Source organism: Buceros rhinoceros, unplaced genomic scaffold, assembly GCF_000710305.1.
Source record: "Buceros rhinoceros silvestris isolate BGI_N320 unplaced genomic scaffold, ASM71030v1 scaffold454, whole genome shotgun sequence".
NCBI lineage: Eukaryota > Metazoa > Chordata > Aves > Bucerotiformes > Bucerotidae > Buceros > Buceros rhinoceros.
In genome coordinates this window covers 87,108-104,149 of record NW_010409828.1, presented here as the reverse complement: position 1 = coordinate 104,149, position 17,042 = coordinate 87,108, and the positions used below count along the sequence as shown (strand labels likewise).

General features: G+C 47.1%; 1 protein-coding gene across 1 annotated transcript in view; it reads left to right on the top strand.

Moving 5' to 3' along the window:
* Nucleotides 1-134: 134 nt before the first annotated feature.
* LOC104492758 (brain-specific angiogenesis inhibitor 1-like) overlaps nucleotides 135-17,042 on the top strand; it is a gene marked incomplete at its 5' end in the record, with an annotated part of 85,950 nt that continues 69,042 nt past the window's right edge. Inside the window, one exon of the mRNA XM_010135348.1 lies at nucleotides 135-266. Within this exon, the coding sequence (XP_010133650.1) occupies nucleotides 135-266 (132 nt within the window). The remainder of the gene's footprint in view (nucleotides 267-17,042) is intronic.

Here is a 17,042-nt window from a genome sequence, read left to right as displayed (position 1 = left end):
CGGAATCGCGCCGCGCTGCCCCTTCCCCGCCGCGTCTCCGCAGCTCACTCGGGTCCCTCTCCCTGCCTCGGGGTCCTTCTCGCTACACCACGCTTTTTTGAGGGGATAGGGCTGTCCCCCCCATTCCGGAATAGGGGATCGTGGAGAGAAGGTGTCGTGAAGTTTTGGCCGCTGTCGGTGGCGCGTCTCGGATGGAGCCTCCGGAAAAAAGTGTGAGATTCCTCGAAATTATCGTCGGGCGGCTGCACCCTGAGTCGGAGCGTGGGGTGGGTGCCGGGGCACCAAAGGCAACACCAGGGTGGTCAAAAGGGGCTTCACTGGCCCCTCTCTTCCACCTCGTGCTTTTCGATTTTTTTTTTTATTTTCTTTAAGTAGTTCATCCCTTTTCGGACAGTTCCCATGTTCATCGAGCAAAGCTCCCCCCCATCTCCCTTCCATGTAGCTCTGCTCCATCTGCCTGGGCACTGGGAGTTACTGGGCCTTTGCAATTATTTACTAATTATGCCTTGCTTGTTAAATGCTGGCTTAATTCAGCGAAAGAGGAGGGGAAAGGAAGAAAGGAAGGGTGATGGTGGTAAAGGGAGGGGGGGATCACATTTTCCAAGATGAAGGTTTGGTTTATTATTAGAAACACTAATGTATTTGGTCCACTAGTTACCATGGAAACAACATCTGCACTGAAGTGGTTTTAAAGACACAGCATTGGTTGTGTTTGCCCAGGCCCCGTGCAGGCCCAGCCACTACGGTGCTGTGAAATGGGCTCTGGGGTCTCGGGTCGAGCCGCTCTCAGGGGCTGCTTGAGAAAGGCAGTGAGCTTCTGGTCTTGGTAGAGATGTGCTGTTTGCAGGATGCTTGGATGTAGGACCGGGACTGGGTTCTCGCTTGGAAGGGGCCTGGAAGGAGCTGGTTGCATTGATGCTGGTATCCTTGCACCCATCTTCTTCCACAAGTTGTTGTTTCCTTGTATTCCCACCGGGTGAGCTGAGGCCTGCATGAAACCAAGTGGGCAGAGAGGTAGTGGGCTGGGCGAGCCCTCTCCAGGAGTGGTACCCAGCCTTCCTGAGGTGGACAGGCTGAGCTCAGGTGAGCCAGCCAGGACCCATCTCCTGCTGCTCTGTACCTGTCCTGTGCGACTGCAGGGCTGTGTCCTCCCAGCAGCAAGGCTTCACTCTCAGCCCAAGCTACAGCAGCTTAATTGCCTGACTCCAGAAGTTTTGTCCACCACTATGATGACTGATAGGTGAGCCTAGTCTCATGTGGGAAGGACTCCATACTGTGGTTTCAAGCAACCCAGTCCTGACAGAGTTTAGGGAGGTTGCATGGATGGAGAAAATAAAATGCGATTTCTGCTGCAGAAATACTTCTAAGGCAGAGCTTGAAATGAAGCCAGCCTCGTTGTGCAGCTGAGCTGCTGGGGAAGATCCTCTGCTGATTCTTCTTCTGGAAGTGACCAGAGGACCAGGCAGTGTGGGAAGAGAAAAAGGAATCTTTGGCTTGGCTAAAGTGGGAGTTTCTCTGACGGAGACTCTATGTTCACGCAGGGCTTGGTATTATTTAACTAAGCAGCTAGGGAAAAAATGGTTAATTTGACGTGGCCGGGTATTTCTACACCCTCAGCTCGAGGTGTTTGGAGTATTATCTGGCAATACAGAGTTGGTCTAAGCCCATTATCATCCATACAAGTATTTTCACATCTGAGAGTGGGCTTGGCTGCAGGAGGATGCAGCTCCCTTTCCCCAGGCATGTTTTATTATATCTGCAACTAACCTCTCAGCTGGTCCTTTGGGGTTTAGGCCTAAAATTGCTTCATTTGTCCTCTTTCCAACTCGTCGGACTGTTGGAGGGGGTTACATTTTCACAACTCATTTTCTCCCAACCTGGAGTCAAATCATGAGCATCAGGATGAGTCCTTCGACCATGCTGGGAGGGAAGCAGGGGCCGAGCTACCTTGTGAGTCCCTATGCTAAGCAAAGCCCAGGGTTTGTGGATGCTGTGGAGCGTGGTTCATCCAGGCCCTCATGGTACCACCCTCATTTTCCTGACCGAGTATCATTCTGAGCAAGCCTGTGCTGCCTCTCTTCCCCAGAGGTGGCATCTCGTCATCATTGGTGTCTGTGGTGGTGACATTTATAGTGCAGTTTTTCATGTGCCTTTGGAGCTCTCAGGACAAGAAGCTCCGTCTGCCTGTGTCATTAATATTATTTATTGCTATAAATGTCCCTTCTGGAGTCTTTGGCCTTGGCAGTTGGAAATATTTGTAACTCTGGTACGGGTACAGCTTCTTTGCAGTGGAAAAGGACCACAAGAAGCAGGTGGGGGATGACTGTTGCTGCTCAGGCAGCTAATTTGGACTTGCCAAGGACAGAGTTTCCCTGGGCTGGACCCTAAGAGTTGTTCACGTGGTGGGGACGGGAAGGAGTTTTCCTTGATTTCAGTGAAGCGAAAGACTGGAATTGCTGTGTTTTGAACCTCTAAAGCATGATGGAGCAGTTCAGATGCAGCTCAAACACTGGAGTTAAACATTGACTCTTTCACTGTGTCCAATTTCCCTTGGACTTCACCATTTCAACCAGACAAAGGCAGCCTCTTGCCCTGATTTGGCACATTTGATCATCATGAAAGATTAAAACCTCTTAAATTAAGAAACATAGACAAGCTTTTGGGGCTGTCTTTTGGTTTGGATTTTATCCTGTCCCTGCCTTGGTTAGACGAGTGGTATTGACCCACTTTGATGCAACGCTTGCATAATAGTAGTGCTAAGAGAGAATAAGGGCAAAAGGAAACCGCAAGGCGACGTGATCAAACTATACCTTTGCAAAAGGTGGGCAGGATGATTAAGAGTCTTGTGGTGGTTTTTCAATATTTCTTGGCAATTTTGGGGAAGTGGGAAGGAAAGAGAACAGGAGCCTGAGGATACATAGGAGAGACTTTCACTCTTGAAGGGTTTAGAGAAGGGTGAAGGGCGAAGGGTTTAGAGAACAAGTCTTATGAGGAGCGGCTGAGGGAACTGGGATTGTTTAGCCTGGAGAAAAAGAATCTCAGGGGTGACCTCATCACTCTCTATGTCTCCCTGAAAGGAGATTGTAGCAAGATGGGAGTCAGTCTCTACTCCCGTCTAATGAGTGACAAGACAAGAAGAAACAGCTTCAATTAGCACCGGAGGAGATTTAGGCTGGATATTAGGAAAGATTTCTTTACAGAGAGGGTTCTCAGGCATTGGAACAGGCTGCCCAGGGAGGTGATGGAGTTCCCATCCCTGGAGGGGTTTAAAAGACCTGTCAATGTGGTAGAGGGACATGGTTTAGTGGTGACCTAGCAGTGCAGAGTAAATAGTTATACTCAATGCTGTTCAAGGTCTCTTGCAAACAAAACAATTCTGTGATTCTTTGGTTGACTTGTTTGAGTTTGGCACGTGTTGGCTCTCTGCCTACCAACTCATGATTGGGCTTTATAAAGTCAATCAAGCTTTAAAGCTGGGTTCTTACAGCACTTAGGACCATAGTAAGGCTGTACAAATATATCTCTGCTCTCTCTCCCACCTCGTCTGCAGAGACAAGGTTGACCAGAATTAGGATCTGAGCTCCACTCTAATTTCTACTGTTAGCAGAAGTTGAAAGGTGCTGGTGGCAAGAACTCATATGAATGAGGAGTTTGTTATGTTTGTGCCAAATTTTTGGAACATCTCATCTCCGTGGTGGTGTTTATTGACAGGCAAACTGTTAGCTGGAAGGGTTATACAGCATCTCTATATTTTATAGCAGACCAAACTATGGGACTTCCTTGGAAGCATGTTGGCAAGGCAGATGAGCAGCCCTGACCCTATGATATCCCCGAACGTTGCAAGAGGCTTTGTTTATTATTGGAACGAGATGCTCTTTAAGGTCCCTTGCAACCCAAACCATTCCATGGTTCTGTGATTCCATGATTGTTATCTCCAGTTTGCATGAATGCAAGCAAGGCACCTTTCGTGGTGTACTTTCTATCCAAAGGGATAACAAATTCCGAGCTCCTTTATCATGTCACAACATTTACTTCATTTTTCATGAAAACGTCCCAGTATTGTGTGTGCAGCGAAGGAGAAGAAAACCTTTGTACCCTGGGGGAATAACGAAGCATGGAGAGCAGGCTTCTGGTGTACATCTTGGATGTGTAGGCTGTGAGAAAGGAGTCAACACGCAGGTCTGGTGCAATCTTGGTGTGTCTTGAAGATCTTTCATCTGAAAAGATTGCCCTGCGCGGTGGGAGGTCTGTGTACTTCACGGAGAACGTGCAGACATAAGGCGGGTTATTTTAAGATCTCAAAACTTTGTAGAGCCTGTCTTGCACGGGGAGTAGATCCAGGTTTTCCAGCAGCCTGTTTTTCCCCTGGAAGAATATTGTAGTTAACAAATTAAAATATTTTGTAAAGGTGTAGCAGTTCTGACAACATTTTGAAGGAAAATTGTGTCACTTAGGAAAGACTGGAGCACTTTATTTGGAGATGAATCTTTTAACACTTATATTCTACTGACACTTATCACGTGAAATTTGGTGTCTGGATAAGAAGAAAGCCTTTTGCACACCTTGAGAACAGCCAGTTCTCGCATTTACAATAGTTTCCAGGTTTTGTTAATAATGATACTGCTTGTCCTGCCGTATTAACTCTTTGATTCAAAAGCTGGACATTTCTGCTGAAGGGAAGTTCTCAGTTTTGCCCAGCTCGAAGCCAAGGCATTGCACTGCTGTCTGTTTGTACAGGAGTCTAGGGAAGAGGTTATTAGACTGCTGTATCTGGGTGTATTGCCTAGGCTACAGGCAGAGATGTTTCTGTGTCTGTAAGTGAAATTGTGACCTCGAGCTAATCACTTCGTTGGTTTTTGCTTCCGCTTCTCCAGCTGCAGCACCCTCGCAGGTGACATCCCAGGCTGTGTGCATCCCTATTTTCACATAGGGATAGCACCCAAGCCTGAAAGGTGCTACAGAAAGCACCAAGTGCTGTCATTTCCCTGACAGAGCTTTAGGAGCCTCCGTTTGCTCAGTTAGCAAGAGCCGTGCCAGGGCAAACATTGCTGAGCCGTGTATGTTAGGGCTTTTGAGGTCCAAATCCTCGGCAAGCCTCCCGCGCCTGTGCTGTTGGCACCTCTTCCTGCAATCAGCCTGTCCTCTCCAGGATGCTGCTGTGTGCAGAGTGTCTCTCGGGAGCTGATTGTGACTCTCGCTGTGGAGCCCTTGAACTGCAAACATTTCCTAAGATTTCTTGCGGATTTGTGCTGGTACCGCTGGGCTCCCCCTGGATATGGAGAGGCCAAAGAGGGAGTGATGGAGGGACACTCCAGCTGGGCTCCTGCTTGTCTCGGGAGGCTTTATGCTGAGGCTGGGGAAGATGATGGTGTAAGTGCTGCTGGGGATTTCTGTGGTTCGCCTATCTCCTGCTCCACAGCAGGAGCAGCTGCTGTGTTTTCTCAGAGGTGCCTTTCCCCAAGGTCTGTGGCAGGCTGTGATTCTGCAAATCTCAAGCTGGTCTTTCCTCTGCTCGGCAAGGATGCTCTTTTCACTGAAGCTGGTATAGTCCCCCTGAGCTTCAGCAGGTGTTGATAGAATGGAGAAGACAGGGCACTAACCAGCTGGGCAGAGCATTTTCTCCTCCTACTCTCTCTCATAATATGATTAGGAAGTAGAGAACATCTGTGATGCCCTTAGATGGCCAAATGGGCCAACCCGCAGTCTAGCTCCCTCTCAAAAGAATTGCGTTATTGCTTAAATGTGGTCTCTTGGCAGAGGGGGCTGGATTGTGACCCTGCACTGTGGCTTCACTGAAAGTCACTTGCTTCTAAATGTTTGCTTTGTCACCACTGACCTGAAGTCTGTCAGTAATCACTGCAGAGTGAATTTGGGCTAAATTTGATTTGAGTTTGAAGAGGACCGGGAGTCAATGTACATATGATTTATGTTGGGTTTTGAGAGGAAGTCGATTACTGATAGAGCTTATGCTCCTGGTGCCAGGGAGCAGAGGAACCCTGGCTTTGTTATTTTGGCGGGAGATGTGAATGGAGATTGTGGTCTCTATAAGCTGTGCTCCAATATCTAAGAAGCGATCCCATCAGCGGTGAAGCAATCGGTGTTTGCGCATATATAGATAAAGAATCAGAGACGAGGAAATCCTTCTCAGTTCTGTGCTTCTACAAGAGACAACACCTGAATATGTTAAAAGAAGACAGGTAGCACATGAGGTAATAATAGGAAGATTTGGCTCAGCATAATAAGCAGTCATCCAGCATCCCACCTCCTTCGCGCCTGTCTGCAGATTCAGCTGTCTGTCGATCCAGCAGGTCGTTCGGTAGATATTCACAGCTGACAGCTTTCCTTCGCTGAGTTTCTGCTCCACGCTTGTGGATTCGCTCAGTTCTTTAACTCCTGACAAAACTCCAGGCAGTGGGATTGCAGCAGTGTGGGTCTGCAGCTCTTCCCCCGCGAGCCAGAGCCAGCGAGCTCCGCACAGCCCTGGCAGTGACTCTTCTGCAGGCAAATGCTGCATCACCCTGTAACTCTTCATCTGAAGGGGACGTGGGAGAGGAACATGATCAAGTGGCTGGGAGCTTAAAACCGTTGTGGGATTCAGTGCTTCAGCGTAATACCAAGCCAAATCCACTCTTCGGGGTAAAGGCAAGAGCAGCACTGGTGCTAACCAAGTGACGCGAGGAGCAGACCAGGGCTGAGGTTAGTCCCTTGTCTTCAGCTGAAATGAAATGCTCATCGTGTACGTCTGGGATACTGCACGTCCAGGCGTTCCTGAGGGGGTTGGTGCTTATTTGGAGCTGCAGTGCTTAATGGCTTGTTGCCATGAAGGCAGCTTAGCAAGTGTGACAGCTGCCCTATTACCCAGCCACAGCTTATTGCTCTGTTAAAGGAAGTGTGGATTTAAGCCAAGACACCAGAGTCTTCCCAATTCCCACTTCCCCCTTTCCTAACAGCTCGGAAAGCAACTCTCAGACTCAGTGCGTGCAGATTTAAGCCATCGAGGGCCAGAAATGTGAGCGAAGGGGGTGAGCGGTTCCTCTCCAGGATGCTCTGCTCTGTGTTCAGGCAGGATGACTGGTATGGTATGTGAGTGTGGGAGCATGTGAGTACGTGCGTGGGAGAGGGCGATGTGTCAGAGTTGTTTGGTGTGGTACCTCCACGCTGATGGTGAGCGGAGATGAGCTCTGTCAGATAGTTTGACTGCTCCCAAGGGGAAAAGACTGAGGGGAAGGAGGATAATGGTCTTCAAATGGGTAGAAGGTAGCTGTGGAAAGGGAGCAATCTGCTTTCTGTGTCTGCTGGGGATTGAACTCAAATTGCAGTGTGAGAAATTTGATTTCGGCACAAGGGAAAACCTTCCGGCTGCAGGGATAGTTGAGCACCGAGATCCTAGCGTCTGTCAGCAAAGGTTTTCTTCAACAGAATGGTTTAGGTGCCTTTGAGGCAGGCGAGTGGGTGAGCTGAGCTTGTCAGGTCTTTTCCCACCCGCTTGCCTGTAATTCTGTGAAGTAGATCCCTTTTGTGTCTGCTTCTTGGTATGGAAAAGAGAGAAATGTGGCAGAGCTTTGGCACGTTGCTGGGAGGTGGAGGTGCAGGATGGAGGCAGATGGGGAAGCCCTGGTGGATTAGGGCTCATATTTGGACAAATCACAGTCTGTCCACAATTAGGGAGACCACTTTGCCTACTTTCTATATCCGGCTTGTTATTTTATCTTTATAATGTGTTGTTTGGACCACTGCATCACCTGGGAGGCTTTAGCTGTGGAGCACAACTTCAATCCGCTCCGTGCTCCACAAAGCCACCCCAAAGAGCCCAAAAGAGGTGAAACTTGGCTGAAATACAAGGATGCTGGGATAGAGGCGGGTGCGGGGGCACATGTAAACAGCGCAAGGGCATTAGTCATCGCGATCTGCAGTAAGTCGTGGCACATCTGCCGTTGTCAAGATTGTTTTGTAGGCATTGCACCAAGCAGGGTTTTACAGAGGAGGTTTAAAGCAAGAGCACTGGATCCTTTCTAGGTGTTTTTTGGGGAGCAGAGGACGGTGTGGGAGACATCACAAAGGTGCTGGTCTGAAAATGGTAACAAGTGGGTGATGGAGGCTGGGCTCATCAGGGGTGGGAGTCAGCTCATTAGTGCTAAATGAGATTATCTTCCTTTTCAAAGCACTTCAAGGACTAAGCCCTTTCTAGCTGAAGCGTTAGTCGAACTGTTGTGCGTTGCTTGTCCATCTTATATCATTCTGCACCCATCTCCATAGTACTTTGGCCTGGAGAAGCCCTTTTTAGGTAATTCTGGCACTATGCTTCATCACTGAGCCCTGTTGTGCCCTGCCTAAAGGCTTAGATTGCCCTTGAATTGCCATGGAGTAAAACGTGGAAATTAAGTCATTATTAGTTTTTAATGACAAATGTCTGCTCGTTTTAACCAGAATTGAACCAGTTTCTGAAAGGCTTGAGCCCTGCATACTTTTGCTAACTATGAATAGCTGAGTGGACAAATATCCTGGCAAGATTTTGGTATTTATGGCAATCTTTAAGCAAAAAGAGGCAATATGCATGGGAAACAAATGTCAGACTTGAGCTTGAAGCTTCCCTCTAAATCTTAAGGCTATCTAATCAGCCAAGTGGGATTATGCTGTGCTTGGTATCGGTCAGTCAAAAGCAAGTCTGCAGCTTGAGTGCTCACTAGCAACCTGCCCTACTAACCAGCAGGATATACAGAATATATTCAATAAATCTGTGAAAGCAAAACGGCTCTGCTCTTTTCCCACAAGCAAGACAATGCTTTCATTTTTCATGACAAATTATTCTTTTTGGTCTTTTAAATATGGCAATCATGTCAGCCATTCCCCAGAAGGGGAATATCAGACTACTGGGGCCAGTTTTGATCTTGTTTATATCAACTCGATACAGTTGTAAATCCAGGGGCTGCTACAGTTTTACTAGCCAATCACTCAGCTGTGAATGAGATGGGCAGCAGTGCCAGAAGCTGGTTCCTTGAGCACTGCTTTGAGATCACTGTTCCAGGTAGAGGGAATTAGCACTAGTGACTCCCCAGCAGCCAACTGTGTACTGCACTGGGTGGGAGGAAACATGCTGGATCCCACGGGCTCTTCAGATTGGAATGGGAATAATGCTGTTGTTGTCACCATAACCGTGTACTGATTGTCTGCTAAAGGGCTGAAAACCCTTCATCTCCTTTTCAGAGGCCAATGAACCCTTCAGTGCCCCTGAGGACTGATAATGTTCCCCATCTTTAACTTCAAGGTTGTTAGTTCAATACTAGTTCGGGTCAGGATCCCTTCATTTCCAGTGCATCGATCTTCAGTGATTGAACTGTGAGAGATGGGAACCTTTGCCCGGGTCCCTCAGGAGAGGAATCACACCTTCCGAGTAATAATTAAAGGGACTGAATGAAGGCAGAATGAAGAGTTGTTTTAGGGATGGCTTCTGCAGTCTCTGGATGTTCGTATCTTGTAGTTTGGATGAAGCTTTTTCTTAAGGACTGTTCTTCAATAGGCAAAGGTGCTACAAGGGGAAAGGGAAGGTAGGTGTTTGTTCTCCGTAATGGTGTGCAGCAGAGTGATGTGAGTGTTGTTGGCAGAAGCCTTACTCCAAACACCATGGCCTCAGCTCCTCAGTCGGGTCTCTCCATAGGGCAGGATGTGTGGGCATGGGGAAGGCATGTCTTGCCCATGCTGTGGGGAGAGCTGCTGGTCTGGCATCGCTCACCAGCACAACACTGATAGAGTAAAACAAACAGCGGGCTGTTTTGGAATAATTTGGTGAAATGCTGTCGCTTGGCATGGAACCAAAACACTGCTTAAATCAGGATAAACACAGTCTGGATTCTACCCTCATTTTCCAGTCCCAGTCTGCCATGGAGTTATTTTATTTTAACTGTGTGTAAATCTTTCCATGTTTCCCTGCAAGGTGCTCAGCACTGCTGCTGTGAAGTTACTAGAGTTGAAAGCACGCTTGTGAAACCAGGGCAAGACGGGTAATGCAAGAACCAGCTTACAAATCAGTTACTGTCTTTGAATCTATTATCCTTTGTGTAGTACACGGAAGGGGCAATCCCAAACAGAAGGGAGCAGAAAAGAAGGCACATTTTTAATGTAGTAAGAGCATATGTTCGTACTGTAAAATAATGCTAGTAATAGCAATAATAGTAATAATAATAAATTCAATGGCAAAAGCGCTCTAGCACAGTCCTGTAATGTCCCAGATGTTTAATTGTTATCAGGCTGCCGGCAGTGGCTTGGCTTGTGCCAGCTAGCAAAGTCCATGGCATCGGTCCATGAATGTTCCACCAGGCAGCATGGACATGACTTCTCTCTTTCAAATGGTGGATATTATCTACACTGTGTCACTTCATCTCATGGCAATGGTGTGGATCCTGGACCATTTTATTTTCTGGGACTGATATAGCGAGATCGAGGTTTGCTGCTCACCGCAGTGCCTGTGACAGTGGTGCTGCACAATCTAATTAAAGTTCACTTCTGTCTCTGTCTCAGAAGGAAAGAGCACATACCCGTAGAGGAATAAGCTGTTGTGATTATTACCAGCTTTATTGTGGAAAACGGGTTTATTTTCTTTTCTATATGCTTTGAAGACAAAGGCTGGACCTGACCAAGTCTTACTATATGTATGAAAAGCAATCATTCAAAACCCAGACAGTCCATCTGGCCAGCTCACAGTTAGGCCAAAAGCTCTCTCCTCCATACCCCTCCATGGTAATATTGTGCAGCAGGGAATGAAATGCTGGTGTTTGATTGTTCTGACATAGCTCTTGGAACCCCCTAAGGCATTTACACATATCAGAAATACAAGATGAATGAAGCTTTGGAAGAGAGATGGAAGGAAGTGTTATTCCCTTCTGTTTCCAGGGGGTCAAAATAGGGCCCTCAGACATTAAGGCCAGCGTCTGCAATCTAAAGCAGGTCATCTGAGAGGACTTTGAAAAGTTTGGCTTAAATGATGGAGCCATGTATACACAGTTGACCTCTGGGCAAGCTGGGAACAGACCCTTGCTCTCCTCATTTGTGGTCCCCTTGCTCGACATGCTTGTTCCCGAACTTCAGCTCGCAGAGGGATGCAGAGTGGCTCACGGAGCCTCGTTAAACGGTGATTTCAGTAGCCTGGCCAGGCAAAATGCAGTGAGAAAGGGTCAGGAAGGGAATAAAGCATCATGTATTTCAAATAAATTAGTGAAAATGTTTGGGAGCAGTAGGAGTGCGGTCCTTAGAGTAGATATGAGCCTGATCCAGCCCTCCTTGATATCAGGACTGGAGATGGAGGCATTGAGAGTGCAGTCTGGTAGTTCAAAGAGCAGCAGCACGCTGACCATCGTGGCGTTGATGACTGGCAGGTAGATAACACAGACTGTTAACTCCTGTAATCTCCTGCCAGCCTGAAGGAAATGATCCTGATGGTTCCTATTAACCAGCAGCTTCATGACCACTCCTCTACCCTGCGAGCTTCATCAAGGCTGTTTACTAAACGCAGATTGCTGTGTTGTATCTTAAGAGCGGTCTCAATACAGAGTGAAGAGTTAGCAATTATTAATAAATAGTAGCGCGTTAAGATGCCTCTCAGGGTGATTTTTGTGTACTGTAATTACACAGAATTGCCTGTTAGACTGACCAAATTATATAAAAGGAGCCCTCAGCTCCACCAATGCGTTCCTGATAATGGGTGACTATTAGCTTTGACACGAGAAGCCTGTAGTTATGATACGAAGGAAGCGAAGCGAGGTAGTAGTTCTCTGGATCCATCTTGCAATGACGGGCTGAGCTGGGGAGGATGTCAGGTTGTTCACCAAAAGAAGTTGTGAAAACATTATTTATTAATGATGCCACTAAGTGACCTTCATGCAGGGATCTCAAAGCCTTCCTGAAAGGTTAGAAGATGGAGAAGAGAAGGCTCTGGAGAGACTGTTTTGTAGTCTTTCGATGTATAAAGAGTTGTAAAAAAGATGGAGAAAGACTTCTTACCAGGTTTTGTTTGGGATAGAGTTAAATTTCTCCATGGTGCTGTATTTTGGATTTGTGATGAAAACAGTGTTGAAAACACAGTGTTGTTCTAGTTACTGCTGAGCACTGCTCACACAGAGTCAAGGCCTTTTTTGCTCTTCAAACTGCCCCACCAGGCTGGGGGTACAGAAGAAGAAGCTGAGAGGGGATGCAGCTGGGACAACTCACCCCAGCTGACCAAAGGGATATTCCAGACCATATGACATCATCATCATCAATAAAACTGAGGAGTGGAGGTTGGTGGGGGTTGCTGTTGCTCAGGGACTGGCTGGGCATCGGGTGGTTGGTGGTGAGCAATTGTTTTCTTTTGCATCCTTTGTCTTTCATTTGGTTTGGGTTTTTTCCCCTCTCTGTTAGTTTTTCCCCTCCTTTATTTTTAAATTATTAAACTGTCTTTATCTCAATCCACAAGCTCTTGCCCTTTTACCCTTCTGAACCTCTCTCTACCCTGCAAGCAGCTGTGTGGTGCTTAGTTACCCAGTGGGGTTAAACCATGATAGCAGGACCTGTAGTGACAGACACTGGCCCAGCTTGCCCAGAGAACCTGTGGATGTTCCAGCCCTGGCGGTTGGACAGAGCTTTGAGCGACCTGCTCTAGTGGAAAGTGTCCCTGCCCGTGGCAGGGGGGTTGGAACTGGATGATCTTTAAGATCCCTTCCAACCCAAATTATTCTATGAAAAAATGAATTGGTGCCTCCTCACTGCTCATCTGCTTTGAGTTGAACAAACCCTCTAGTCCCTTTGATAAATCTGGCCGATCAAAAAAAGAGCTCCTTTCAACTGTGGCCCAATCCCGCCCTCACTGAATCCTTGCTACTGCCCATATTTTGTGGTCCATCAAAAAGAGCTTGTGTCCTCCTCTTCCTCTCTCCCTGTCTTGCAGTTAGTGGAAGAAATATATCTTCCAGGAGATGAAAACTGAGCCTTTCTTTAAGCAGCTCCAGTTTTACCCCAGGCCTCAACAATAGGCATGTCCCAGTACGACCAGACAGTTAGACGTCAGTGCTCCTTTCATTGAGCACTGTGTGATAGTCACAAGAGCAGCAGGGTATGAACAGTATCTGCTTATACAGTGGGTCTTCTCCTTGTATGCCTCACCTCTGCTCTTTCTGCGGGCAAGTGCAAAGCTTTGCTCCTCTTGGCTCTGCAGAAGCCCTGGACGTGAACACAAACATCAGCTACAGCTTAGTCACCTGAGTTGTGTCAAGAGCCTGATTCTCACCCAGGTGAAGGTGTCATAGCATCACTCATCCCTAAAAGATGCTTTATATTGCTGTGGATTGCTGCCCTTTGCAGGGGCTGCTCTCCTTTTTGTCCAGTGGTTGTACTGGGGTAGAGTGCGTGGTGCTTTATCGTAGTACTGTGGTAGATATGTAAATACACAAAGGGCCCGAGCCTCAATCACAGAATCATTTTGGTTGGAAGAGACCTTTAAGATCATCGAGTCCAACCGTTCACCCTGCACTGCCAAGTCACCACTAAACCATGTCCCTCAGCACCACATCTACATGTCTTTCAAATACTTCCAGGGATGGGGACTCCACCACCTCCCTAGGCAGCCTGTTCCAATGCTTAATGACCCTCTCTGTAAAGAAATTTTTCCTAATATCCAGCCTAAATCTCTCCTGGTGCAACTTGAGGCCATTTCCTCTTCTGTCACTCGTTACATGGGAAAAGAGACCAACACCCACCATGCTTCAACCTCCTTTCAGCGAGTTCTTGAGAGCGAGAAGGTCTTCCCTGACCCTCCTTTTCTCCAAACTAAACACCCCCAGATCCCTCAGCTGCTCCTCATAAGACTTGTGCTTTAGATCCTGCACCAACTTCATTGCCTTTCTCTGGACATGCTCCAGCACCTCAATGTCCTTGCAGTGAGGAGTTCAAAACACACAGTGTTCAAGGTGTGGCCTCACTGTGCCGAGTACAGGGGGACAATCACTTCCCTCCTCCTGCTGGCCACACTATTTCTGATACAGGCCTGGATGCCATCGACTTGGGCACACTGCTGGCTCATCTTCAGCCGCTGTCAACCAACAACCCCAGGTCCTTCTCCACTAAGCAGTTTCCAGCCATTCTTCCCCAAGCCTGTAGCACTGCAGGGGGTCGTCGTGACCCAAGTGCAGGACCCGGCACTTTCTGAAAAACCCACCATCTAACTGCATGGGGATTAAAAAAAATTCAGGATTTTTTTGGCAGACAACAAGAGCACATTTATGTCTTGGTCATTCAACTCAGTTGTTTTCTTACGCTCCTTTGTTGAGAAAGCTGTTCACTTCTGTGAGCGCTGCTAAAAGCATTATTTTCCAGCAATTTTTACAAAGCAGCTCTCTGCTTTGACAAGAGTTGTCCAACCAGCAACAAAACCAATCCACGTCTCTCTCAAGAATCATGAAAAGCCTTTAGACCAGTGACACAGTAAAATGGTTCCTGAGCAGTTCTTAGAGTAAATTGCACCTGCCTGGTTCAGTTTTTTGTCAGAATAGTGGAGTGAGTCTCATCGCTTTGAGATCATGGTATGTGAGTAAAGGTAAAGGGAGCTGAGCTGGACTTGCTTGGTCTCATAAAGACAAATAGAAGAGGCAATTTAATCACAGCTTAGAGGTATCAGAGGGGCAATTATAAAAGTATAAAAGCAGACTCCTCTGGATGTGCCTGATGATTTAACAAGGGGAAAGTCAGTAGCTTGTTATGTACATGTACAACCTTAGGAAAAAAACATATCACTAGGAGAGTGACGTGTCCTTGGACTGGACACCAGAGTGATGGGAGCTCTCCGTCTTCGAGAATTTCCGAGACTCATCCAGACAAAACCATGGCCAACCTCACCTGAAGTTAGTGGTAGGCTTGTTCCAAGAGGTAAATCAGGATAGAAAGTTCTAGATGTCCCTTAAAACCAGTATTTTTGTAATTGTCCTACTTCATGAGCCTTTAATTTCAAATGTGCAGGAAGTCAAGCTCAAGGCAACTATTCTGAACAGCAAACACGTTAATAAAACCAAACAAAGCCAGCACCCCAGTTTCCAAACTCGTATGCCTGTGTTTAATGCGGAAGCAAAATAAATGGTTTAATATTTTCAGTGACTTTATTAGTATGATGTTGTACCTATAAAGACTTTGTTCAGCCTTTCTCAGTAGCAAGAATGGAAAAAGCAGAAAGAGCAGCTTGCTTGTAAGGTCTCAGGCAAACTGCATGGTATTAAGAAATACTTCGTTCTAATTGGAGCCTGTTTGACCCTGGAGCCAGAGGAGGGTAATGGAACAAGAACAACTCGAATGAAGTCGCTTTTCACAGTGTTCTGCAGAAAGCAAGAGAAGGAAAGAGAAATGCAGGGCATGGAAAGCGGGGAGAGATGCATTATGAGCAAGAAGAAAAGGGAGACTATGTCATGGAAAATGGCCAAAGGAAGGGAAGAAAAAAGACAAAGGAGAGAAAAAAATAAGGAGAAAGGAAAAGAAGGGAATAGAAAAGAAGAAGAAGGAAGCAAAGTGAAATTGTAAAGAAAAGGAGGAGCGTCCTTCTGCCCTGCTAGGCAGAGCAATGAGGTGGTAGGACAGCAAGCAGCCCCAGGCAGTAGCACTCGTTATTTCCATCCGGGCTGATGTCATTGATTGCTTCTCTCCTCCCTTGTCATGCTTGGTGACAGAACCGCAGGACTTGCGAATCGTAATGACCTGCTCTGTTCCTGCTCGGCCCAGGCAAAGTTTTTCTTTCCAGCTCCAAACAGGCATGGCTTCTTTTGTGTTTCAGGGTGTTTGTGTTCATTTGTGTTTCAGGGTGCTTCTGGATGGCACCTGTCAGCAGGAGGTGGTGAGAGTCAGGCTATCTGGGACCACCTCCAGTCCAAGCAGAAGGAGACCCTGTTCCCAGGCTTTCTTGCAGACACCCAGTTTGCTCCTTGTCTGTGGTGCTGGGAAACCCCCACAAGAGTGATTTCTCTCACACCTTGGAATGTGTTGCTGTTTTTCTCTTGGTATCACTATTTCTTTTTAAACCAATTTTGCTTTTCCTGTTTGTTCTCCTCCAAGGAAATTTCCCTTGCAAGACTCAGATCCTACCGCACCCAACCACCTTCTGTCAGGGGATTTAATTAGTCAGAAGAAATAAAACAAATGAGGCTTCATTTGCCAAAGGGAAGAAGCTGGGGAGGGGGAAAGGAAGATGAGGAGGACAGAGAAACCTTAATAGTGAAGCAAGCAAGCAGAATCCTAAGCTACATGGGCCTAAGCCTTTAGGATTTATATTCCCAAAGAAGCAAGTTCCAGTTCACACTGGAGCCAGTGTATTTTATGTCCACCCACCCTCATGATGCCAACAGAAATCCATCAGGACTAGATCAACCATCCGTTCTCTGTAGAAAGAAGGGATGAGCTTCATAACATCACTTCAGTGGAAGTCCTTCTGGTGGGCATGGATTTTGTGGAAGTTTGGCTGAAGGATAAAGAAGGAGGTGCAGGTCAGGGTCTTTTCTGCAGGAACGGCTGCAGATAGACACCAGCTATTTCCTGCAAGCTTGGCTTCCACTTGGCCAGTTGTCGTCTGTTTAATGTCTTGCCAGTGAGTGAATGTCTGACATAGGAATGGTCTAGTGCATGCAACCTCTTACTTAGCTGATGGAGGATCTAGGAGAGGGTTATGGGTGATGTGGGAAAGGGGATAGGGAAGGGAGTGAAAGAACCTGCAGTTGTTGGAGGTGGAGGGATGTCAGAGGGGATGTGGAAGGGAGGTGAGTGAGGGTTACTCTGTTGGAGATCTAGGGATGTGGTCTGCTTGTCTTTTGAAATCAAAACTCCATTTCTTCAGTTACTCTCGGATGGTTTAGGAATGAGTTATATGTCAGGGTTTTTTTGCTTTAATGGAGCCCCCCCCCCCCCTCCTTTTATCCAGTTAACCATGAAAAGTCAGTGAAATGAGACCTACTTAAATCAAATGTCACAATCGATGCTCATCCCAGGCCACCATTTGTGCGATGTGAACTCATATTGCCGTAAGCGGGGAGCAGGAAGGGAAA